At 40.2% G+C, this 24,776-nt stretch overlaps 1 protein-coding gene across 2 annotated transcripts in view; it reads left to right on the top strand.

Moving 5' to 3' along the window:
- The window catches only part of LOC135366820 (UDP-glucose:glycoprotein glucosyltransferase 1-like), a 28,459-nt gene that overhangs the window by 2,228 nt on the left and 1,455 nt on the right, over positions 1–24,776 (top strand). The window contains exons 2-41 of one of the 2 annotated variants that reach the window (XM_064599749.1): positions 4,123–4,253; positions 4,363–4,448; positions 6,123–6,253; positions 7,749–7,864; positions 8,760–8,934; positions 9,016–9,112; positions 9,180–9,255; positions 9,694–9,794; positions 9,878–10,038; positions 10,645–10,800; positions 11,201–11,287; positions 11,402–11,521; positions 11,646–11,731; positions 12,306–12,441; positions 12,525–12,650; positions 12,749–12,832; positions 13,015–13,095; positions 13,666–13,789; positions 14,213–14,305; positions 14,382–14,476; positions 15,348–15,551; positions 15,852–15,983; positions 16,044–16,180; positions 16,925–17,014; positions 17,085–17,270; positions 17,928–18,117; positions 18,531–18,582; positions 18,663–18,769; positions 18,911–18,996; positions 19,077–19,161; positions 19,901–19,986; positions 20,792–20,851; positions 22,781–22,882; positions 22,958–23,042; positions 23,179–23,288; positions 23,416–23,488; positions 23,972–24,075; positions 24,157–24,213; positions 24,331–24,445; positions 24,628–24,744. In XM_064599749.1, coding sequence (XP_064455819.1) covers positions 4,123–4,253; positions 4,363–4,448; positions 6,123–6,253; positions 7,749–7,864; positions 8,760–8,934; positions 9,016–9,112; positions 9,180–9,255; positions 9,694–9,794; positions 9,878–10,038; positions 10,645–10,800; positions 11,201–11,287; positions 11,402–11,521; positions 11,646–11,731; positions 12,306–12,441; positions 12,525–12,650; positions 12,749–12,832; positions 13,015–13,095; positions 13,666–13,789; positions 14,213–14,305; positions 14,382–14,476; positions 15,348–15,551; positions 15,852–15,983; positions 16,044–16,180; positions 16,925–17,014; positions 17,085–17,270; positions 17,928–18,117; positions 18,531–18,582; positions 18,663–18,769; positions 18,911–18,996; positions 19,077–19,161; positions 19,901–19,986; positions 20,792–20,851; positions 22,781–22,882; positions 22,958–23,042; positions 23,179–23,288; positions 23,416–23,488; positions 23,972–24,075; positions 24,157–24,213; positions 24,331–24,445; positions 24,628–24,744 — 4,440 coding nt within the window. The remainder of the gene's footprint in view (positions 1–4,122; positions 4,254–4,362; positions 4,449–6,122; positions 6,254–7,748; positions 7,865–8,759; positions 8,935–9,015; positions 9,113–9,179; positions 9,256–9,693; positions 9,795–9,877; positions 10,039–10,644; positions 10,801–11,200; positions 11,288–11,401; positions 11,522–11,645; positions 11,732–12,305; positions 12,442–12,524; positions 12,651–12,748; positions 12,833–13,014; positions 13,096–13,665; positions 13,790–14,212; positions 14,306–14,381; positions 14,477–15,347; positions 15,552–15,851; positions 15,984–16,043; positions 16,181–16,924; positions 17,015–17,084; positions 17,271–17,927; positions 18,118–18,530; positions 18,583–18,662; positions 18,770–18,910; positions 18,997–19,076; positions 19,162–19,900; positions 19,987–20,791; positions 20,852–22,780; positions 22,883–22,957; positions 23,043–23,178; positions 23,289–23,415; positions 23,489–23,971; positions 24,076–24,156; positions 24,214–24,330; positions 24,446–24,627; positions 24,745–24,776) is intronic. The other variant, XM_064599750.1, reaches the window with a different exon arrangement.

The following is a 24,776-nucleotide window of genomic DNA, read 5'->3' as shown; positions in this document are numbered from 1 at the left end:
TGCACTGTGTACACGGATGAAAAAGAAAGTCCGCAAAGTAGGAATGCCTTGTGATCTGCGTTTCTTCAAAAAGCCAATGAAATTGATGAATCTCTCGGAACTCGGAATTAGCAAGAAGCAGGAATTCTGCAATACAAGCGGACTCAGCCCAAAAAGAAAAAAAGTGGATTGATTTGAATGTTGCAAACAAAGGGAGAAAGAATGAAAAAAAGGTGGTACACTCGTAGTGCACACATTTTTTTTTTGCTTTATTTATTTATTTATTTATTTTTAGGTGTGCTTATACATCCTGTTATGCATATGATGCACAGTGTGTCAAAATTGGCATGCGTCAAGTTCGATACTTCTATTGTAACATTTGTCTCTTCGCTGTCGCATTTTTCCGTGCATACCGGATGTGCAAATTTCCATTGTGCAGTCTTTTTCTGTCAGAATGTAGCCGTTATGTGGGGGTAAATCAGACGACAAGCAGGAAACTTGGAAGGATGGGCATGTATACTTTGAGGCAGAAAGGTGCATAGCTTAATCCCTTTATTAATTACTATTATTGATTATTATTATTGAGGAAAGTCGCGTCTCCTACAATGAAGCGCTAAAATATTGATTTGCAAAAGAACAACCGTTTGATTATGGTCTGGATTTCGAGCAGTTCCATTGATGTCCATGACGTCCTACCAAATGTAATCTTATTGGTTTCCATAGCTCTTTACAGCATATCCCAGTGTTCGGACTGTAATTGTGCGCCTGTGCATTATGTGCCTTCGCTAAAGTACCTTGGTGTCCACATCTGGACAGCAACATAAAACCGGTCTTACAGTATGGTGCTATTAGCCTAATTTTTAATTCATCCGCTATATGGAGGGCCATGGTTAATCACAGTTAAAAAAAAAAAAAGTTTAAAAAAACTAAAAACCTGTCACATTGTCAGGACGTGCCACATATCTAGATGCAGTTAGCTTTTTTCGATTAAACAATACTCGCACATTTTGTGACTTCTTCAAAAACACTGCCCGTCTAATAGTTTCAAGGTTCTTATTCTAGGCAGTCAAGGCACCCTGAAACATACGCAATCCCACATACTTTTACGAATTGCGGAAAGGATCAGCGTGAATATGATATTCCTGTTGTGTCTAACTCACTGCTTCCTGAATCTTTGACTCTTGCATCACTATGCAGTGTTAAAAGGGCGTTACAGTCCATTGCCTCTGAATGAATGCCAGTTGATTTCCTGGTATATTGTTCAGTCTTATGGTTGTTTTTTTGGGAACATAGCTTTGGTTTTTGTTATTTGTGTAGGCTGTAGTGTAGTCTTTAACTGAGTAGTGTTTTTTTTTTTAGGTTGCTTCTTATTATTAATTTGTTATTAATAATAACAAATTAATAATAATTAATTGATTTTCAATTAATTTAATTTGTTAAATAACAAATTAATTTGCAGCACTCCGTACAGCAAAGGTACGGAGTGCTGTGGTACATTATTATTATTATTTGTTATTATTAATTTGTTATTATTACTTGTGTATTAGTTATTTCACATTATTGTGGTATTCTCGCTCTCTGACACCCAGATCCAACCCACAAGCCGTTCGGCTTATACGGGCCAACACTGTATCGCGGGAATTGGGTAGAAAATTGAATTGAATTATTGTTATTATTATTGTTATATTTATGATACCAGGTTGTGGCCCATCAGGTTTCTAAAACAAATATTTCACTTCAGTTGCTTAGGATTAATTACCGTTATATTACCTGGTTAATTAGCCAACATTAATTACCTTGTATGTACAGTTTACTCCCTTGAAATGAGTTGTCATTCGTCAGTAGATTGCTCTTGGTCAAACACAGTGTATGAATCATCGCACCAACTTCCTCATGTACAATGCCAAGATTTACTTATCAACCTATCTAACCATAATGTTGCAGACACAGATGTGACGTTGATTAGATTTCATTGCATCAGGCGTGGTGTAGTGCAGCTGCACCTACTTGCACATCTGTCGCAATGATTGTGATTATCGTGGCATGGACCCACTTTAAGGACATTGGCTGATAACCTTGTACCTATGCCGTAAGTGGTGTGCTGTGACATAGTCGCTCTAAACAGCAAGTGCACTTACCATTTAAGGTGGATAAATTGGTTCACAAACTGCAACGTATTAACCCTTTTGGCAAGTATGACCCAAGTGTAGGTGTGATACTAAAATAACCCTTATACTTCACAAAGAGCACTGTGTTTTCTGTTGTAAAAGTAGAAAAAAAAAGAATAACAGAAACATATGCACTGATTGAGACAGGCTTATTTGTGACAGCTCTCCTCTAAGCCTGCCTTATTTTGAGAGGTTACATTTTCACATGACCGTCTTCTCAAGAGAGACATTGCTTTAGTGCACGTTTCTTTTGTCTGAGGAGGAGGGCTGGCAAAGGAGAACAGCCTCTCTGCGGAACCAGAAAAATTCAAAGTTACGGCCATGTTAAGCAAGCACTACTTTACTCGTGTTGCACAGAGAAATTGACTCTTGAGAAATGTAAAATCCAGTGATTCAGAAATGTCGCGGCTTGGGAACTGCTGATACTTTGAACTGGGACTGTTCCTCTATTGGAAAATCGACTTGCTTGTTGTCGTGATGTACAGGTAGATTCATTACAAGAGACCTAGCAATAATAAGAATAAAAACAAAAAAGGTAAACCTGCGGCTGAGCAAACACAGCTGTAATTATGTTTTATTCATCGTAGTTGGTACAGTAATACATCAGATCACGAAACGACAAACTGCACCGATCATTTATGTGAGGGGGGGGGGGGGGGGGGGGGATGCTTGAGGAACTTGAAGGTGATTCCACAACAGATACTTTGTGTAGTAGGTAGAGGTGTTTGGGTGTGGGAGAAATACTGATAATGTGCACCCATGAAACTTCAGCAGAGTGAGCTCTCAATAAATGTTGAGATATTCTAGTGTATTAAAATACGGATAATGCTCCAGTTACGCATAATTTAGCGCATAAATATGCACTTAGCATAAATATGCATTTAGTATGAATATGCTTGAAGAGCGAGTATTGCTAGGCCTTAAATATATTGGCGGCCTTGGTATATAAATAAATAAACTGATAACACAGAACTAATAATAATACTCTAATAATAGGAAATTGCTTTGAATGTGCAAGGAATGACATTCTAATCAACTTATAGTAACAGAGTAATAGGAAATAACTTTAAATGTACATGAAGGTACTGTCTAATCGACCACTGTGGTATAGGCTACACTACAAGCTATGCAAGCAACATACTGTAAGTAACGCGCATAAGTAACAAACAAACTGCGCAAAAACCAGGAAACCAGTCAGTGTTCATTGAGGGACATTGGTCTATAACTTGTTTTGAATACTGTGTGGTGATGTAAGACGACGTAAGTGTCAAAGTGATGTAAGATGACGTAAGTGTCAAAGTGATGTAAGTGATCATGTGATATGTCAGCAGGGGCAGATGGGGGCGGTTCTTTGTCGAAGCGCACAGAGGGGGGGCAGCCCTATTTGTAAACCAATGTTTTTCTCTTTTTTTTTGGGGGGGGGGGGGGCAACTTGTCTTTTAGAACTATGATATATTCTGGAAATACTCTCATTGTCCACCACTAATCATCAGAGACATCTGTTGAGTGATAAGAGCGTCAGGAAGGTAACTTTTAGTGCGCATACTTTTAACTGAAGAGGTATTGTTCTGTGTTCAAATAGGAGTGACTGAAGCGGCATCACTGATGGCATCACAACATGCCCTCAGCTGCATTTGACTGTTTTAGGGCCGTTTGTTTATTACTAACAACAGCTTGTCTTGTTACAGTGAAAAATCTTAGTGCAAAAAAAAGAAAAAGTTACATTAACTGGGCTAATTGGTCTGTTCACACACACAGCTGTATTTATGATGTTGTTGAGCATGTCCAGAGTTCTGTGGTGTCCATTTGTATCGGCCATGAATGACCTTGCAGCAATGATAATTGATTGGCCAGTATCTCTAAGTTTGAGGTTTGAAATCTCCAAAGTAGCTCCCACGTGTTGTACATATTTTGACGGGGCATTCTACAGAATATGTAGTATACATTGTTGATTGTACCTTATCTGATTTTGCAGATGATGCAGTTATCATGCTTACCTTTACTGTTATCAGCTGTTGTACTGCGAGTAGGCTGTGTTCAGCAGAAAGTAGTGTCTGTGACCTTAGATTCCAAATGGAGTAATACTCCACTGCACTTAGAAGCAAGGCAAGTGGGCTAATAAATCTCCTGTTCCGTAATCAATTCTTATGCCTACGAATTTGGGAGTACTTCAGGTTGTCTGCCATTGTGCTAATGTTCTGTATTCCATTTTCAGTGAATTTTTTGCAGAAGAAGGTAGTGACCATTTTTGGCGTTACGTTAATCACTTTCAAGAAGCTGACCTAGTCTCGTTTTCAAACAGTAAGTAGGTCCACTGTTAGGCATCACATTGCAGACTTTTGCCTGGGTTTCGTTTCTTAGCCGCTGTTGTAGACCTGTACAAACATGGGGCAGATTGTATATGCGGCATCAGGCAGGTCCATGCAATTAATAGGTTCATCAGTTTGGAAGAAAAAACTTGTATAGGCAGTGGTTTTCACTGTGTGATTCTTATCTGAGCTGAGATATCTCTTTACAACAACTAGCACATATGACGTAAACAAGGAGAAATGGCAGCAGCAGACCACACAATTAGGGACCATCACATATCTACACAGGTCTATCATGTATCTACATGACAAAACTATATCTCTATCACAAGGCTTATCATATATCTACACAAACTATAATATATCTTTGCTGTGGTAGATGCTTCAAAGATCCTCTAAGCTGAGTATTAATGTGCTAGTGCTGCTTCATTTTCAAGGCGTATGCGTTACCTTGCAGTCTAAAGTAAATGTGACTGCTTCGTACTTTATATTTTAGTTGCGTGGAAGCCAATAGTAAGCATCTCTGCGCAATAACAATTTTACATATTACACTTTTTTCAAAAGTATATCACTTTACTGTGAACTGCACTTTTTTGCTTTTGTTTCTCCTCAGTTACAAGCAGGCTCAACATAACCGATGGTATTACAATGTTTCATTGTAACACTTGGCAACATGGCCATTTGTTTGGGAAAGGATGTAGCCCCTCTAAAAGCATGCTGTGATCTATTTTTAGAACTACCGTGGATGCGCTATTCCTGACAGTCTGCAAAGATAAATGGGCATGGGGGGGGGACGTAGTACATTGTGCTCTTGATTGTGCTTCAGCATACTTTAGTCTTGTGATGTAGATACATGAGCTCCATGAGTGCCATGTATTCTCAAATACAGAGTATCCTGTACTTAGCTGTGTGGCTGTGTGATTGTAAGCCATACTAGGGTCACACCAATGTGTGGGGTCTTTTCCAGCACACACGCACATGCAACATTGTAAGCTTCATACATGCAGATATGTAAAGCTACTGGAGATAGGGTAAAGTTTATCACTTTAATTTCCCCGCAAGAGAAAGGTACATACCAAGAAGGTATTTGCCTCTGTATGTTGCACATTTCCTTTTCTACTGACATTAAACAATAGCTTGTTTTCGAAAACTCCACTAAGAGATGTCGCTAATACCACTGCTGTTTAAATGGGGCACTCTCTGCATTGTTCCATTGTTTAGCCATGACATCCATCATTGGACACATTGATCTGCTACGTGATGTACAAGGCAGCTGCATCTTGGAGAAAGCTGTTTGTCACATGTGGATGAATGTTAAAAATTCTGAATACTTGAATAATGTTGAATAATGTCTTGCTCTTTAAAATTGAATTATGACATTTAGAATGTGAATACAAATACAGTATCTTGATTTTTTTGCACATTTGAATTATTCTTTTTTTTGGGGGGGGGGGAACTCACTGGCACTAACAAGAATCATGTTGCATTTTGAGTATTCCAAAGTGGCTTTGAGAAACGGCTAAACACATATCGTTCTTGTTTCCTAATTGTTCACACTCAGTATGTGCGCACATAGGGTGTGACATTGTGCCTCATTTGCAACATGCGATGGATTTACTGCTGTAGCTTGCGTGCCTTGCAGCGTCACTCTTCTTTCTGTACTTAGGTACTCCAAAGGTTCAGTATGAAACATTGCTGGAAATTGCAAGTAGGCACCTGTCTCCAGCAAAGCTTGCACTTCTCAAGCTTTCACTTGCACTACGTGCTAATTCTCCAGTAGTTGAGACATTCCAACAGGCAAGTATAATCAATCGTGTCATGGGTGAGATAAAGAGAAACATCATGGTCCCCCAAAAAACATTAGAAGTGTGTTATGCAAAACGTTTAAAAGTGTCCTGAAATACTATGAGTCTTTCTGTTGGATTCATGAAGCATATCTTCACTGATATACTGTGTTTTCCGGTGTATAACGCGCACCACAATGGTGCTACAAGCTTCTGTACTGCCACAAGGATACACAATAAGCCAAAGCCAGTGTGTCATATATGCATATGCTATATTTGAAACACATTTAGTCAAATCCGTTAAACTCCGTTCCAACAGCGTCGCTGTCATAGTATACTTCAGTCTCCTCTCTGCTTTCCGTTTCGCATCCCTTCTCAATCACGCCATTCTTCTGAAATGAATTCAAGCTTATTGACTGCTGAATAACATCCTTAAGCAGCATCATTAACCTTTTAGGAACTCCAGTGCCCTTTCGCCGGTTTTGTCAACCGACCCTAAGAGATATAGGGGAAAACCACAACCCATTCTGGAAGAGGCTAGAATTTGTACGTCACCGACCTGAAAAGGAACTCTGCAGGAAAATATTTCTGTGTATAACGCGCACCGTTAGATATACACCGGAAAATATGGTACTTGAATTGAGTGGTGTAGGACGCACTTTATCATTAAAGGAGCTCCGGGTAGATCGGGCTTGAGCTTGTATACCCCACTTTTGGTTCGCCATGGTCAACCTTTACAGCCCACTACACTGGTCCAGACCAGGTTGCCCAGAAATTGTGTGCTTGGGCTGGGCCCAGGCAGACAGATCTAGAAATTGTTCGGGCTTGGGCCCAAGAATGTGGCCTGTACTGTGCTCTAGGCAGTATATTTCATGGCAGAAATATTCTGCATGGTGACCCCTGATGGATGGTTTGATGAACGAAACATGGTTTTTGAGTCATGTAAAATGTCACCTCCTCATTCCTCCTTTAAACACTAACGGAAACTTGTTACGTGATCCATTTTGACTGTGGCTGTGTGAATTGTAAAGCATCAGTGAAGTCCTGGATATATGTGGAGTAGGACTGAATAGAGCAGAACAAAGTTTGCATTTTTCATTGTCCTGCTTATACGCAAAAGTCATCACGAGATGCAAAGTGGGCAGATTCTACACTGTTTGGGTGTTTTTTGTAACTGTAACTGTTCAGCTAAATGTTAATTTATTAGTACATAAATCATATTTAATTGTTAAATCAAATATTAAAGAAATTAATTGATAATTGACCAGTTAATGAATTAGTAATAAATTATATTATATGAATATCTCATTCTCAAGTCATATCTTCAAGCTTAGTTCAATATAAATTGTTCAATCGTCCTCTCTCCGGTTATCACCAAGTTATTTCTGCCGCTGATTAAAAAAAAAGAAACTGGCAGATATATAGAGCAGATATGTAAAGATATGTAATCAGATACGCAAGGCACTGTTTTAGCGTGATAGTTTTCAATGTGTTCTTTACCATTACAGCTTGCTCGGGACAAGAAATTTCCTGAAGACTGTGATTGTGTTGTTGAAGTGCGTGGGGGTGGACATACATGTAACTTGGAAGAACTGAATGGTCTCTTGGAAAAGAGGGACAAAGGGTGAGCTGAAATACCTATACATTTTTTTGTTTTTTGTTTTTACTGTTGATGATGTAATTGCATAATGCTTGCACAGTGGAATATTGGAATTGCTGTTGCTGAAGTGTGTGGCTTGGTACGAAATAATTAAAAATGGCTAATGTAAAAATATGTCCAAAAATGTTGACAAGCGCCCTGTCTGTATATGGTCATCCTGTGTTGCTGCCCAAAAAAACTAATGTTCCTAGTTTACTGCCATTTCTAGGAACTGTAATTTTATGTGTTTACTGTTGTTTGTGAGACACATCTGCAGGAAATCTTGGCAGACTTTGTCAATATCAGTATGATTCATTGTCAAATTCAATATCATTAGAGCCCATTATTCATTTTATGGGAAAAAATGAACAATTTGTGACTTTGCGGTGAACATTTCTGCTCACACATTGCACCCAGTTGCAAAGTTTGCATGTTCTTATACTTGTGATAAGAAGCTTTTGATTGATAACGAGTCTATGCTGTTGTGTATTAAGAACAACAACACTTTGTTTGGACGATCATGAATGACATGTTTCATTGTGATAGGCAGTACTTGTACATCATTACTCATGGTGATAAGTATAGGTACTGCCCATCATTGGGTGAGTTTCACGGTGAGGATTTTTCACGCCTAAGTTCAGTACACGTACAAGCTGTTCATGCCTTCATCATTTTTTTTTTTTTTCAGAAGAGGAAAACTTCAAAGCACCAGTTTCTGCAGTCTTTTGTGCTGTTATCAGGCAGTTATTTGTAGACACCGTTCATAATTTTTATGACTGTGAAAACACACATAAATTAATAATACTGTACATTTAAAATGCACGCATACAGTATGCTGCATCACAGAGACTCAAAAGTGAAAATTACTTCCACATTTCAGGAGCAAGCTGTACAACTTGAAGGTCGATCACGTACATCCGGGGGGATCTCCAAACGTTCCTACTGTTATCTTGTATGGCGATTTTGCAGCACCGGGCTTCAAAACGTTTCATGAGTCGCTTCGAGCAAGAGCCAAGAACCACGAGATTAACTATGTTCTCAGACACTATAGCAGGGTATGTGTATGCTTTCCCATAACGAGACCATAGACACGAGCACAACACGTAGCTTACTCATCTGTTGCTTCTGTGTTTCAGACGCAGTCTTCGCGAAAGGTCAGACTTTCTGGCTATGGTGTTGAACTTGCTATCAAAAGCACTGAGTACAAGGCCCAAGACGATACAAAGGTTAAAGGTACAAACATATCAGTTTGTTTGCAGAGGAAAACCAGTATGGAGGCTACATTTCATGATATTTTCAGAGGAGCAGAGAATCCTCGACTCTGACGAGAGTGAAAAGGCAGAAAATATCGAAGGCTTCGACTTCAAGAAGCTAAAGTGAGTATTGCACATTGCTCTATTAGCACATTAACACATTAATAGAGCCTGAAGTTTTCGGGAAATATTTTTTTCTAAATTGGGGGGGTAAAAATTGGGTAAATAAACATGTGCACTAAATTTATGCGAATTCGGGTGAAAAAAACTTCCATTACGCTAAAATCGGGGAGAAATCTGGCTGAAACTAACTGTAGCGGTTTCGTACAAACGGTGATGCAACTACATTTTTTTGCCAAACAAGTAAGATGGTGCATACCTACAGACATCCCAGAGAGGGCAATTTGCCTGATAAAAATCGGGTTTCACCCTAAAGAGGCAGCCTTCAATTCGGGGTGCAAATTCGGGGAAGAATCGGGTAAAACCCTAAAACTTCAGGCTCTACACATTAACCTGAAAGGTATGTAGTACTTCATGGTAATCTGCCTTCTCTTCTGGAAGGGAGTTATATCCAGATAAGAAAGAGGAACTTAATGCCCTGAAAGCCCACTTAGTCGATTCTGGAAATGAGATAGCAGCACTGAAAGTGTGGGAACTGCAAGGTAATGCTTTCTTGCCTTAGATAAGTGCTGTTGTTTATATGTTTTTTTTTTTCTTCTGACGGCATGATATTTTCTGCTCCTAGAGCTCAGCTTGCAGGCATCTCAAAAGGTCCTAATGGCACCCCTGGAAGATTCACTGAAGACATTGAGAGATATCTCCCAAAACTTTCCCTCTCAGGCCCGTTCCCTTGTAAAAATTTCTGTCGATGCAAAGCTAAAGCAAGAAGCTGAACGCAACCAGCAGGTGAGATTTGATATTTGATTGGCTTTGGATGCTTGAAAGGACTGTAAATGTATGGTAAACATGCAGTTGCAGATGGTCTTCCGAAAGCTTTTAACTTTAATGCTTCAGACACCTAATAGCCTTGTAATGAGTTCAGCAGTTTTTTAGCAGTGGAAATTCAAATATTGCTTTGCCCAGCAAAACTTGCTGACTTGCTCATCTAGCAATGTTGACTTGACCCTTGCAGCAAAATATTGACCCTAGAGTAGTCATTAGCATGAAAAGTATGAAGAACTGAAAGATAACACTTTACCCGAACCATCACAAAGGTGAATTCTGTGTGGTGGTACATAAAAACATTGTGGTTGTGGAAAGCTATTGCATTGTATAGTTTTCCATGTAAGAGCATCAGTGGTAGCTTAGGATAAGTGGACCTCCTCCAAACTCGTTTCCTCCTTGAATATCCACTTCCTGAAGCAAGGGGTGCATCACGTTCAAGGGCACTGCTTGTCTATAACGTGCAAAGCATTGCTGTGTCACCTGTCATCTGCATAGTGCGAACGTTCCCATGGCATATTTCTTTCAGTTTACTTATCTTGAGTACCATTAAATATTGTTTCCTTCCAGATGTTCCGGCAGTACTTGAACTTGGAACCAGCTGATGCAGCATTTTTCTTTAATGGTCTCTATTATGATGTCGAGATCACTGACATGTTTACGCTACTGCAAGCGCTAAAGCAGGAAACAAGACTCCTGGAAGGACTGTATAATATTGGAATTCCTGTAAGTGGTGTAATGGTGACCATTAGCGTAGTCCCTCAATCCATTTTCGTTCCCTGGTTCCGTAGGACGCTTCCCATGGTGTCAGTCGGATTTTGGTAGTAGTACCTACAGGCATATTAGCTTCAAATGCTCTTAGTAGAGGCCAGGCTTATGCAACATTGTATGACATTGTGAAAGACAAGGAAGCAAGAAGAAAACAAAGAATAAAAAAGTATTTCATACTTAATAATATTGCTTTTCAAGCAAGGTCTGAAAACTAAGAAGTTGTCATACAGCAGTGGAGTTTGTGGTGATGCCAGTATAAGACTCCAGTCGTGTTTTGCTTGCAGTTGCTATGTGACCATGCCTCCCACTGCCAGTACTGTACACTTCCTAAACCCTTTTGTTACATATTGGGCAGAAACCTATGATTCCAAAACTGATGAAGATTGACTTGCTGAACAATAAACAAGAATATGGTGTCGACATAAGAGATTCAGCAGTGCTGGTGAGTACATAAGTTTATCCTGCTTCGTGCAGTGACATACTGTGTACCCGTTGGAGGCATCAGAACGTGTGCCTCAGAGAACTTGTCAGTTAATGTTGATCACCTTGTTTGCAGTACATTAACGACATTGAGAATGACTCTCAGTATCACAACTGGCCGAGAAGTATACAGGACATGCTTCGGCCTTCCTACCCAGGCATGCTGAGGAACGTCCGTAAAAATATGTACCATTTGGTGAGTAGAGTAATGTCCACCGTAGTTGTCTTCCTGTTCTTTATTGGGTGGTTGTTCTTCATGGATGCTGGACATATCCGTACTTCATATTGCGTTACTGTAACGAGGCTGTTTGGCATTTTAGGTGATCATTGCGGATCCGTCAAAAAAGCAAGCCCGTGATATCCTCAAACTGGCGGAGTCCTTCTACGTTCATCGTGCTCCCCTGAGGTAGGACTGTGTGAACAGCACAGGTTTTATGAATCAATCAATCAGTCAATCAAACAGACAGACAGACTGACAGAGAGAGTTCATTATTGATCAAACAAAATATGTACAGTGAATATATAGATGGAAGTCCTATAGTTAAAAACTAGATGTTGAACTACTTGATTCAAGTCGAATATGAATATTAACCGTTTTGAGATTAATGAACAGAATATTGTTGAATATAGGTTCACAGCAAACTATTTTTGAACTATTTTCAGGGGCTAAATGGCCTAAAGATCTTCTTCTTTAGTCTTCACTCTAGCAATTTACATGGTTATTGGTGCTAGTACAAATCTAGCTGTTTGCATGGTTGTGGCACAACAGAACCTTTGAACATGTTCAAACCAATTGAAAAATCAACAAAAATCAACCTTCTGTTCCTTTTTTTTTTCTCTCTCTCTCTCTCTATCACATCACATCACAATTGAAAAATCAATTTAAGCGAAACTAGATCTAGGAATGTTATTGGTAAACATGTTAACCTATGTACACTGTGAATAATGTGAAGTATACCTGTATTCAAAATCTATTTCAGAATTGGTCTAGTGTTTGCTGTCAACCACAACATGTCAGCAACTGGATATGACGATGCTGGAGTTGCCATGCTGAATGCATTCAATTTCATCAGCCAGGATAAAGTTCCTTATGAAGGACTGTCCTTTATCACAGATGTGAGCACAATTTTTGTTTTAATATGATAATCTATTTCTTCGTGTGGTGTTTACAACTCACCGTGAGCAACGATCCTTCTCAGATTTACGCATCAACCAAGGAAGAGATCACATCAGATGACGTCATCAACTTTTTCAAATCAAAGTATCCTGGCGAAGATCTTAGCCTTATCTTCGGAGAAGACTCAGACTATGACACAGGGCGCAAGGCAGGAAAACTTTTTTATTTGTGTCAGCGCGTTTTTTGTCACACACACATTGTGAGCAAAGTGCCTGTTTGGTTGTATGACATTTCCCTCTTGTGCAGTTGGCATGGGATTTCATAAACAAAACAAGGATAGGAGGTCCTCCGCAGGCTCTCCTTAATGGAGTCATGCTCAAGCAGTCACATGTAAGAAACCAGTTCCTGGAATGCTAATCGTTCTGTATGTTGTGGGCTGTGGGCATCATGCTGCCTTTGTAATTTGATAGACTGCTTGTTCACAAAGACTAGTACTATGGAATGCATCATGCTGTATGTTGAAAGTGTACTGCAATACGGATACATGCTCAATGCTGTTGCTCTTTTCGCAGTTAAACTCTGACATGTTTGAAGAAGCAGTGCTTACGGAAATTATGAAGCAAACACCTCTGATTCAGAAAAGTGTGTACAAGGTACTTGCTGACATTTCCTTATCTGTGATGTTCCGTAGTTACTACGACTGTTAGTATTTGGTGTGTTGCATCCACAGGTGACTGTATGTGCTTCGTTAGGGGGCACAACTATATTTAGAGACTGTTAAAGAAAATACTTTCTAGTATAAAATCATCTGGGAATGTGGGTTCCAGATAACAGATAAAGCAGGTTTCTTTTCATTTATTAGAGCTATAGTTGACAGAGCTGGGCCTGTTAATGTGTGATGCCCTGTGGGTGCAAGATTTTGTCTTTTATACAACTTGTGTAAATAAGCTAATATATCAATGTAACGAGAGGTGAATATAGCTAAAGCATCTTGCTGTCAACAGTGTAGAACATATCCTCCTACATGCACTGCCTGTTTTCATCTTGTGATATGTGTTGATGTGCCAAGCTTGCATCTCAGTGCCAAAAATATTGCATCACACAGACAAGTTTTTTGTTGGCAAATGTGTTTCATTCGGGCTGAGGTGCGCTGTGAAAGCTAGTAGGGTGAATAGGTAACTTGCTACTTCATCTCAGATTTCATTTCTTCCCTGCAATTTCAGGGTGACCTTAGTGATCTCAACAATGTGCTGGACTTCTTAATGGAGCAGAAAAATGTAATGCCACGACTTAACCAAAGGGTTCTCACAACTTCCGGCTCCTACTTAGATATGACAGGACACGTAGGTAAGGACATCCCATACATGCAATGTGATATCTCACATGTCCTGTGTGATGTGACATGGTGCAATATTTGCAAAGCTTTTTGGACGAGAAAAGGCAGAAATTTGCTATTTTTATATAGATGCATGCCACGTGGCTTAGCACTTCACTTGATGTTGTACTTGCAGCATGCCACATTCTATTCAAGACATATTCGGAAGCTCCTGCCAAAACTGCATTGCTTCAGATGTCATTTAAATATCTCATTATTTGAAGGCATATTGAAAAGTATAAAATATTTGCTCATGTCTGTGATAGATAAGTAATAGTGGGGCTGTTAGGAACGTATGAGTTGCCTGAATTTTAGTAGTATTTCGCTCATGCATCAGCCTATTGTTCATTAATCAGTGATGCAAAGTGTATGGCATTTTTATCATTTTATTCCAGTTGAAGGTCTTTCTTTGGAAGACTTTTCCGCCCTTTCTCCTCAAGACATGGTTGCAACATTCGCAGCTCAGCTGAAGTACCTCACGCCTTCTGGTAGGCATGGCTTTAGGTTGATGTATCCTGCTGTTTGTGTAATTAGGGAATAAATACAAATGTGGGACTCTTGCAGATCCAAAGCAGTACTATCCACTGACAGTTTGGGTCGTTGGAGACTATGACACTGCTTTTGGTAGAGATCTGCTGAGCAGTGCACTGGAGCACTTGGTAAGATATCAGTCGCCGAGATTGATTATGATTAGTAAAACATCCACATAAAATATCCTTATGGGGAACACACATAGGGGAGCAATATGAGTTGCAATTCTGTCATGTTTATAGAAATGTGTGAACTCAAACAAAGGCAGAACAAGGTCTTCGTTCCCTGCTGTGTTGTTGATGCTTTGGTTACTATAACAGTGCCAGCACATTCGATTTGTAACCAAGTATGGGAAGCCTTGTCACAAAACGTGGTTTGGTCTCCTAGACATTCATGTACCACATTTTCACACATACAGTGCAATCCTGTTAATTTGAACTGACGCCCAGGTCCCGGCAAAGCCATGTGTGTTTCATACCCCTGTCACACGGGCATTTTCGATCCTGCTCGACCGAACCTGCTTGAACCCAATGCAGATTGGATGGTGCTACACGGCCGCTTCCAAGCAGGATCGAACTTTGATCCTGCTTGACTCAAGACAGTCCCATAACAGGATTGAGAATTTCAAGACGGCTCAACGGCCGCCATTTGCATCCTCAACCCCGGTGAACTGTCATAACTTAAGACGGACATGCGCGCGAAGCTACAAATGATGCTTACATCGATATACGATAAATTACCACTAATATCGCTGTTATATAGGAAACGCGAAATTAATGAGTCCCGTTTATTCATTTGCACAAGTCAACCATTCAATGCGCATTGAAAGTGGCCGTGTAGCAGCGTCAAAACTCGAGCGTGCTCGGGAAGTTCGATGCAGATCGGATTCGAGAAGGATCGAAATGCCCGTGTGACAGGGGTATCAGTGGGTGAAAACTTGAATGGAACTTATGTTGCTACATCATACCGAAGCGTCATCCACAGTTTCCTTTGTAACAGATGACTACCACCCATGTCCGTGTGGGAGTGATTCATAATCCAAGTAGCACTGCAGAGCACCACAAAGTAGGCACGGCCATCCAAACTGCTCTGCACCACCTTCTGCCTAGTGAGGCGTCTGCATTCATTAGGAAGCTTTTCAAGGAAAAGAACTTGGCAAGCTTCTTGGAAGGAAAAAGGGATGTGACAGACTTCTTGCCATCGGTGAGTAAACTAGCATCATCCCAGTGTTCTACTTGATTTTGCTGTTGCAGCCCAGGAGTGCCTTGCATTTCATTCCCTGCATTCCATTCCCTGCAAGAGCAGTATGTGCCATCTGACGCAGCTTCAGCTTGCTTATTTTTGCCCCGTAACATTGAAATTCAAGGATAAATTAAGTACATGAATTAAATTATGAAATAATTAATTTAGGTAATTCTTACATAATTTAACTTATTTCTTTATACAATTAAATAAATATTTAAATATGTGATAGATTATTAATCCGTTGAACTACCATTGCAGAACTCTAACTCTGCAGCATTCAAGGAGGCATATGAAAAGTTTAACAGCAGTTTTCTTAAGTGGCACACTGTCTTCTGCGCTCAAATTCTAAAAACAAACAAGGGGGAGCGCTTGGTCATTGGAAATGGCAGGGTAAGTTCATGTAACGCCGAGCACTAGAGAGTTTGTGTAATACATAACACGTTCTTACAGGTTATTGGCCCCTTTGACAATGAAGAAGAGTTTAACAGTGACGATTTCAGTTTGCTCGAAAAATACTCACTCAATGTTCATGGCGAGAAGATAAAAAATATACTTCAAGAGGACGGGGACACCCGTGAGTTAGACAGGTGAATATTGCCCCCTTCACCCCATAATGATATGGGGCAAACATTTCACTTCATACACCTATAAAAGCGTAGTCTCTCAAAGGCACGACCTTGAGGGCAATTTTATCAAGTTCATATAGGGCCCGTAATGATGTCATGTCACAATGTTAGGTCGGAAATCATCCCCCTAGTAGGCACACACAGCAAACTGAAACAGAAAATGGGAAAGTGACTATTAAGTAGTTCCCTTCCCATGTTCTTGTAAAATTTTGTTTGCTCAAAAATTCATAAAGGCCCAGCATTTGCAAATCTGCTCTATCCATTACTGCGCATGGTGAATGCAAATGTAGAACATTTGGAGGAGACTCAGTATGCCATTTCACCACATTACCACATTATTGCCCCTGGCGATGAAACTCCCCACTTATAATCATGTAAATAAAGTTGCTGCTGTTGTTTTAATGTACTTAGTGGTTTTAATCTTTAAATGTTGTTGTAAATTTTCTCATGGATATTGACACATATATCAATAAACGTTGATAAATATGGACCCTTTTCACATTGAAATTCATATAATATCGTAAAAGAGTGATGAAATATCGACACCTTTCTTGCGGGTACTGATTGGTAAAATATATCAATTTTTACTGGATATTGTAGTCAGTGTTTATCCATATTCTGCTTCAAACATCAGTATCTATATCAGCATTCAGAATTACCAAGACATCACAATTCTCTCAAGTAAATTGGTACTTCCTTTTACAGTGACCTCGCAATGAAAACCGCATGTGTCTTGCTTTCACACATGCAGACGAAGACTAGACATGACGTCAAGTTCTATGGCGACGAACACAGGTGCACAATTCGTTGTTCTTCATCCGCTGCACACACAACACGATTGTTGCATGTCACAACTTTCTCGCAGCGTCCTGAAGATTCCAGCATCGCAGCCTGAGGAACCCGCTCACGAAGTCGCAGTGGTTATGGATCCTGTTTCACGGGCTGCTCAGAAAGTGTCACAGCTCCTTCTCGTGCTGCAGAATGTTATCAATGCTAATGTGAAAGTATTCTTCAACTGCATTGACAGGCATTCTGATATGCCTCTCAAGAGGTGCGAATAATTCTTCCTAGTTAAAAGGACGGTGAAGGGATCCTTGAAAATTTTGAGTTTTCGGCGGAGAATGGTTCGTCAGAATGGCTTTTATCTGAGTCGTGCTATCATTCCTTTTATTAGATCGCTTTTTTTTTTTTTTTTTTTTTCATCTGCCGTTTTGACTAATTATAATTTAACAGCAGTGTTCTTATCCACTCGTACCCTTTTTAGTGCACTGTACAGGAAGTTATCTTAAGATAACATGTCTCTTATAGCTTGTAACTAGTTCTATTCTATCAACCGCAGACTAGCACATCATGGCCTAAGTCGCTTCTGTACCAAAAAACAGCAATCATCAGCATCTTAACTGAGAGGAGCAATTTTTGCCATATTGCATTCCACACAGCCGCAGTTCATGCGCAGAAATAGCTGTATACAGTGCCTGATGGATTCCCTACAAGCGGCCTGGTGTCATTTGCATCCTTTCTAATTTTTAGTGAATAGTACCTTTGTTATTCTAACCAATGCTTGGTTCATACTTTGCATGTATTAGTGCACATGATGCTTAAAAAGATGCTTTGAGGATCTCTTTGTGGTCCCTTTAAGGTAGTGTTGCGAAAACCCTGCAACATTGGGCGGAACAGATCTACAATGTATCTTTTTCCTAACACGTAGCTACTACCGTTTTGTGATGGAAGCGGAGCCTTCTTTTAACCTCGACGGGGACTTCAGTCACGGTCCTTACGCAAAGTTTGTGAACATGCCCCAGTCCCCATTGCTGACCTTAGGCATGGCCACTCCAGAAAACTGGATGGTTGAAGCGGTAAGGTCTCCATACGACCTTGACAACATCCACATGGAGCAGGTAAGAGGCCCCAGAATCTAGACAAGACAGTGCATAACAGGGTGATAGTGCATAGTGTGATAGTGCATAACACAGCGCAAGTGACTTTGTTGTGCAAGATGTTAGACAAAGAAGGAAAGAAAGGAGGATATAGCATGTGGCTAGAAGATATTTTGTGAGAAACACAAAGAATGTCCAAATGGCACTGGAAGAAATTATGGAAATTTTGTTAGAAAATGCGAAAGAGGGTCCTCAAAGCACCGCCAGCAGAGATCGCATGCTGAAGAGCAGTGGAAGAAGGAATATTCTGTGGCGAGCAGACAGAATCTTCCCAAGGTGCTGGGAAGTTGCTGGTGTTGGGTACTTGGACAGTCTTAGCACACATGAGGCATGTGTTCTGTAGCTTTTTGTCATTGTCATTCTTGTTCTGACAGGTGGAAAGTAGAGTGCACGCAGAGTTTGAACTGGAATATCTTCTGCTTGAAGGTGAGCCAAACAAAGGCTAAAATGCATGTGCATTGATGTGTTTTTGTGCCATGGTATGGCAAATTCTCCCTGTTCTGCAGGCCACTGCTTCGAGCAGTCGACTGGTAACCCACCCCGGGGCCTACAGTTCACTTTGGGGACCCAGAGCGATCCAGTTGTGATGGACACTATCGTCATGGCTAATTTGGTGAGCGAACAAGTTTGCTAAACAACGTAAACAATGCAGCGGTGAATAAGTGCATATTTTTCTGTTGTGATGTTACATGTTGCTGTTGTTGCTATACTGTCCTAATATTCAGTAATGTATATATCAAAAAATGTCTTTTAGGGATACTTCCAACTGAAGGCTAATCCTGGTACATGGCTACTCCGCCTAAGACAGGGAAGGTCTAGTGAGCTCTACGACATTACCAGGTGACGAGGAATTGCTCGTACTTGAGGGAAGCCTCCTTTGCTCTATGTCGTCTAACAGTGGCTAATTTTTGTTATTCCAGCCACGAAAATACAGATTCTCCGCAGGATTTTGAGGATGTCGTGGTGATTTTGAGCAGCTTTAGAAGCCATGTACTTAAGGTCAAGGTAAGATAACCGTCATTATAAAGTGTGATGTGGCACTGAGTCATAAGTATGTCAAGTGCTGGAACCTGTTGATAGAGTGTTAAACGCACATGAGTGAAGAGAGAGACCCCTTATGGTCACCTGCAACACTATCCACAAAATTTTTTTTCATGAGAGTGACCAGTTGCCAGGACTCTTGCTGCTGCTTTTCTCATAGTGATCTTTTGCAAATAAAAGGTTAATAGTGACAATGGTTTCTTTATCACTTATAGGGAGGAGAAGAATGCTGCTACCAGCCTTAATTGTTTTTACGTAATTACGTTTAAAAAATTAGCTATATCGTTAGTCTGTAGTTGGCTAATTTTGGCTTTGTTGTATGCTTTTCTACAACGCTCAGTTCAATAATGCTCAGTTCGCTCAATAGGATATCATCAGTGCCTCCTACACTGCTCAGTGCTGGCACATTACGTATGTGTAGTAATAAAGTTTCTTTTTTTTTTTCATAAGAAGTTGTGCATACATTCATAAACACTCTGTGACACCCCTGGCATTGTGAATGTATGACTTCTTCATTAAGTGATGTCACTTACAGTAAAATAATGGATACAGTAAACTTGTTGCCAACACCCAAAAGATTGATTGTAAACAATCTGCACCGCATATTTTGGTGTTATGACTCGTTCTGCCAAACTGTCATGTGCTCCTTGTGTACACAACTTTTGTGACACTGCCTCCCTGGTCTTACTTTGCATGCATGTAGGTAAGCAAGAAGCCAGGCAAACAAAATGAGGACCTTCTGTCAGATGGCAAAGATGACAGTCAAGACATTTGGAGTTCATTCGCTCAGTAAGTGGCTAATTGTTTGTGACGCGGTTCGTGTACGAGTCAATTTAAGGTGCATCGTGTCTTGTCTTGGGCTGTCTATCTTGAATTTACAGATAAGCTTGATAACCTATATAACTTCCTAGCTGTTATGAGTTGTTGCACAATTTTCCCCTGGAGGGTCACACTTCACACTGCCAAACTTAATTAATAATCTTTTAATTTGCATAGAAACAAGTGTAAAATTTTATCTTCATAAAGAACCCTGAGACTTGGGAAATAACACAGACTTGTGCATTGTGTGTTATTTCCCCAGTCTCAGAGTTTGTTATGAAGATCGATTAATCACCAGCTCGCCTGCTTTCTCGACGCTCTTTATGTAAAATTTTAGTTGACAGGGGTATGTCATGCAGACCGCTGCATTTGGGTAATATATCCGCGTGCGAAAAATGTGATGTCATGACAATATATCATTTTTTTTGTTGTTGAGAGATAGCCCCACTTAATTGTTGATATTGAAGTCTTGTTGCTTATAGTTACTGGTATTGTGTGTCTTGCTGCCTTAGGACATTATCCTCAATGTATGCTTACTGCATCACCTGTGATTTACGTGTGCGTTATACAATGCTTTTAGTTTGCCATAGAGTAGCATCTTGAGCACATCGCTCCCCATGTGACCGTTAATACGCAATCTACATGTAGTATTGTTAGCATTCAAACTAGCAAACCATTGCTTAGTGCCTACTACCATCACTTAGCGTTATGCTGTGTGGAGGGAGTACCTGTAGAAGCATTATACTATATACTTTTATCTTTGTCTCTGTGGCAGAATACCTATTATTGGTGGCATATTAACAGAATGGAGAGATATAGCGTATGAGATATACAGGTTAGCAGATCTTTTTATCATTTCTTGTGTGTATGAAGAGGGTGGTCCTGGCTTCAATTGCTTTCAATGTCAATTTCAGTCGGCTGCAGGACTTATTTTTGACTTGGCACATTTGGCGGGCAAACAAATTGGTTAAATGTTTGATTAGGGGACCTAAATAATGCGTTGTATATCTTGCTTCTGTCACCACCATTATTCCTATGGGGTCCGCATGGTTGGAGCTTGAAGTTTTTCTCATGCTGGCAGCCATAAAAATTTTGTGTTAACTCTGATCTAATCTAATCGAATGCATGGTTTGGAAGGTAACTGTGCGTCGAACACGCAGGTACAGTGTACCGGGTGAGTGGACGAATGGATGAAAGTTTTTTTTATACTGTAAGTCGGATGGACAACAAGTGCCGGTCACACTAACGACCGTTTGTTTCTGTGCCTTGAGCTACGTAGTATGAAATTAATTTAAAGAGAACTTCCAGGTAAATAAAATTAATAAATAACTAAGTAAATAAAATAAAAATAAAGAAAATTGAGCTACGATCATCAGGAAATAACTGGTGGTGGTACACTGCACAGCGGGTACAATCTATTGTATGGTAGTATTTTTCCTTTTCCTCTCAAGAAGCAATGATGCAACATGTGATTACTAATGTTAAAAACGTCTGCAGCTTGCTAACAAAGGGGAAAATGCAAGACATCAACAGACCTAGTAGGAGATTTCGTGATGACATTTTTTTCTTTCTTTTTTTTTTTTTTTTTATTGTTCTAAATAGTGAAACTTGAGTGATGAACATTTATACGATGAATTTGGGGGAATTATGGGACATGCTAAACTACCTATTCTAGCTATGGTTTGGTTGGTGCCTGCTTGGTTTAGTGTAAGGCAGGAATGTTGGAAATCAATGATATAAATACTGTTTGCCTCTCCCCATAACAATGTACACATATGGCTTTCGTCACGTGACCCCACATTGTACACTGCATCAGAATACTTGCACTGTGAAAGCCACAGAAGGAATTTACAAAAATTGTATTTTGTAAGTTTGCCTGTTTCTTACCGTTCCCTTTTTTGCCAGTTATCGGACAATTCTGGAAAATTAGTAGGCACTATTGCAGGTGAAATAGTAGGCATCCATTGAGGAAAAAAAAAAAGAAAGAGTGCTGTTTTTGCGTACAGCATGCGTTTTCTACTGTGACGTAAGTTTTTCACGACCTGCTGTCCACTGTTAGCCGTTTTTTCACTAAACTGTATGTCTCTTCACTGTTCCAGAGAATTTTTTGAAGGGTGAGAAATAGTTTCCTGCCTTCCACTTTCCTGATTCATTTTCCCTCGACCTTTCGTACCTCATTTCCGTCTGAATTGCTTGAACCGAGATATGTTGCTTCATTGTTCTCTTGTCGTAGACATTAAATCTCGGTTACTCCTGCCAAGGTCATTCCCTCTGAAGACCAGGACCATTCCTCTTAGCCTTTTTTCGCCGCGTGCTCTTACAAAAAAAAAAAAAAAAACTGGCCGCGTCTTTGAGTATTGTGCCAAACGTGTTTAAATGCAGTAGCTTTATAGGAAGACCGCTAGCAGCAAACATTTGAGCATTGATTTGATTTGGTCCTATAAAGCTACGGACGGGCAAACACGACGGTTGGCCCTATAAAGCTGTTGCTTCTAATACCACACGACCTCGGATTTCTCGAAGATGTCGTCGTGTGTTTGCATTATTACAAAGCATAGTTGAAAGCCTGCTCAGAATTTACGTAATATTCACTTCCCATACGTGCATCACTACTATTTCTTTCTTTTATCTGCATCTCCTTAGTACTACTGATTATTGTAAATGCGACGTAACCAATGATTACTAACTTATATTCAATTAGGTTACTCACTCTGTCGCTTAACTTGGAGGACATAATCGCTGCTAACACAAATTGTATTTCCAGTTCCATAGTAGGAGAACCAAGTGCAAAGGAGGACGAAGATCAGGAGACTGTCATCAACATTTTCTCCCTAGCTTCTGGCCACCTTTATGAACGACTACTTAGGTGAGCCGTCGAGTTTCTAGTATGTACAATCTTGGGGATGCTGCCGCAGCTGATTTCTTCTGCGTCCACGTACAGGATTATGATGCTCAGTGTATTGAAGCACACAAAAACTCCGGTCAAGTTCTGGTTTCTGAAGAATTACCTCTCACCAACGTTTAAAGTGAGTATATGTTTCAGAAATGTCCTAGCTGCACTTTCGATTTATTTGCCGACTTCAACAGTGCCGCTGTCAATGCGATACGTGTCAATACAACCACGCGTACGATTGCATAAAACAACACCCAATTTCTTTTCAGGATGTGTTGCCGCACATGGCTAAGGAGTATGGCTTTGATTATGAGCTGGTTCAGTACAAGTGGCCACGTTGGCTCAATCAGCAAACTGAGAAACAGAGACTCATTTGGGGGTGAGTGAGTACAACAGACCAAGTGTTTCGTGCAGTACATTTTTAGCATAATGTTAAGATGCATAAATTAGGGCTTGTGTATCTGCTTGATAAAGTAATTCCTCTTTTTCTTTTTTTTTTTTTGCAGGTACAAGATTCTTTTCCTTGACGTACTTTTCCCTCTTGATGTGAAAAAGATCATTTTTGTGGATGCGGATCAAGTAAGCTGAAATATTAAATACACTTGCAAGAGGTGAAGCCTAGAGCTACAACATTTACTGAAGTATTTTTAGGTGCTTTGCAGTTTGACACAGTACAACACTGCACAATTTTAACACCTATTATTAACATGTTTAACATTAACATTATTAACATTTAAGTGCAAGTAACTGATTTTCAAGACCAAAGAGAATATATTAACTCAGACTTGGGCAAAAATCTGGAGAACTAAAACGTGGTAGTCTTCCTAGAGATTTTAGTTCTTTGAATTTTTGTTAATACTGTCGTTGCCATAGCATTTCCTGAACTTATTCACTTCTCATACAATTATACCGAACATACTGGCATTTTTGATAAACAGTTTTGATTAAAGGTCCAACGATCTCACTGTAGAAGTTTTGAACAGGGGCTCCAAGACAATATGCATTGTTCCTTTGAGTTGAATGAGGGTAATTCATGAATGCTTCATTTCTTCCAACGCTTAGGTTGTTAGAGCCGACATGAAGGAATTGGTCGACCTTGACCTCGGAGGGGCTCCTTACGGATACACACCATTCTGCGACAGCAGGGAAGATATGGAAGGCTACAGGTACGTTCCAGGGCTGTCACTTGCTGCGCGAAATTGTCTTTAAATATTCCACGCACGAATTGTGTGCCTGCACTCTTCCAGGTTCTGGAAGTCTGGATACTGGGCCAGCCATATGGGAGGAAGAAAATATCACATTAGGTAAACCGGACGAAAAGCGGTGTCCGTTTCTCTGCAACGTTTAAAGCTAGTTAATAACGAGGTTTAACTTGGTACGTGTGCTTTGTGGGGGTGCTTCTTTTTTTTCTTTTTTATCAGTGCCCTGTACGTGGTAGACCTCAAAAAGTTCCGGCGCATAGCTGCGGGTGACCGTCTCAGGGGGCAGTACCAGGGACTAAGCCAGGATCCGAACAGTTTGTCCAACCTGGACCAAGTAAGCACCTCAGAACTGCGAGGACCACTAACGTGGAAAAATTTATCGCTGCAGAATGAAAGACGATGTTACCCTGATATCCATACAAAAGGAACGGCACTTTGGTGCCCCCTTTGAACCAACATGCTTTTCATAATCTACTGCATAGTCTTGGAGATAAATTGCATCTCGCTCCTGTGTAGGATCTGCCCAACAACATGATACATCAGGTAGCCATCAAGTCTCTGCCTCAAGAATGGCTCTGGTGTGAAACTTGGTGTGATGATGAGTCAAAGAAGCAGGCCAAAACAATCGACCTGGTGAGTTTTATTTTTATTTTTATTCTGCAGCT

This window comes from Ornithodoros turicata, chromosome 8, assembly GCF_037126465.1.
Source record: "Ornithodoros turicata isolate Travis chromosome 8, ASM3712646v1, whole genome shotgun sequence".
In the NCBI taxonomy this organism is placed as follows: Eukaryota; Metazoa; Arthropoda; class Arachnida; order Ixodida; family Argasidae; genus Ornithodoros; species Ornithodoros turicata.
The sequence above is the reverse complement of the archived record's forward strand: the minus strand, read 5'-3'. Positions and strand labels throughout refer to the sequence as shown.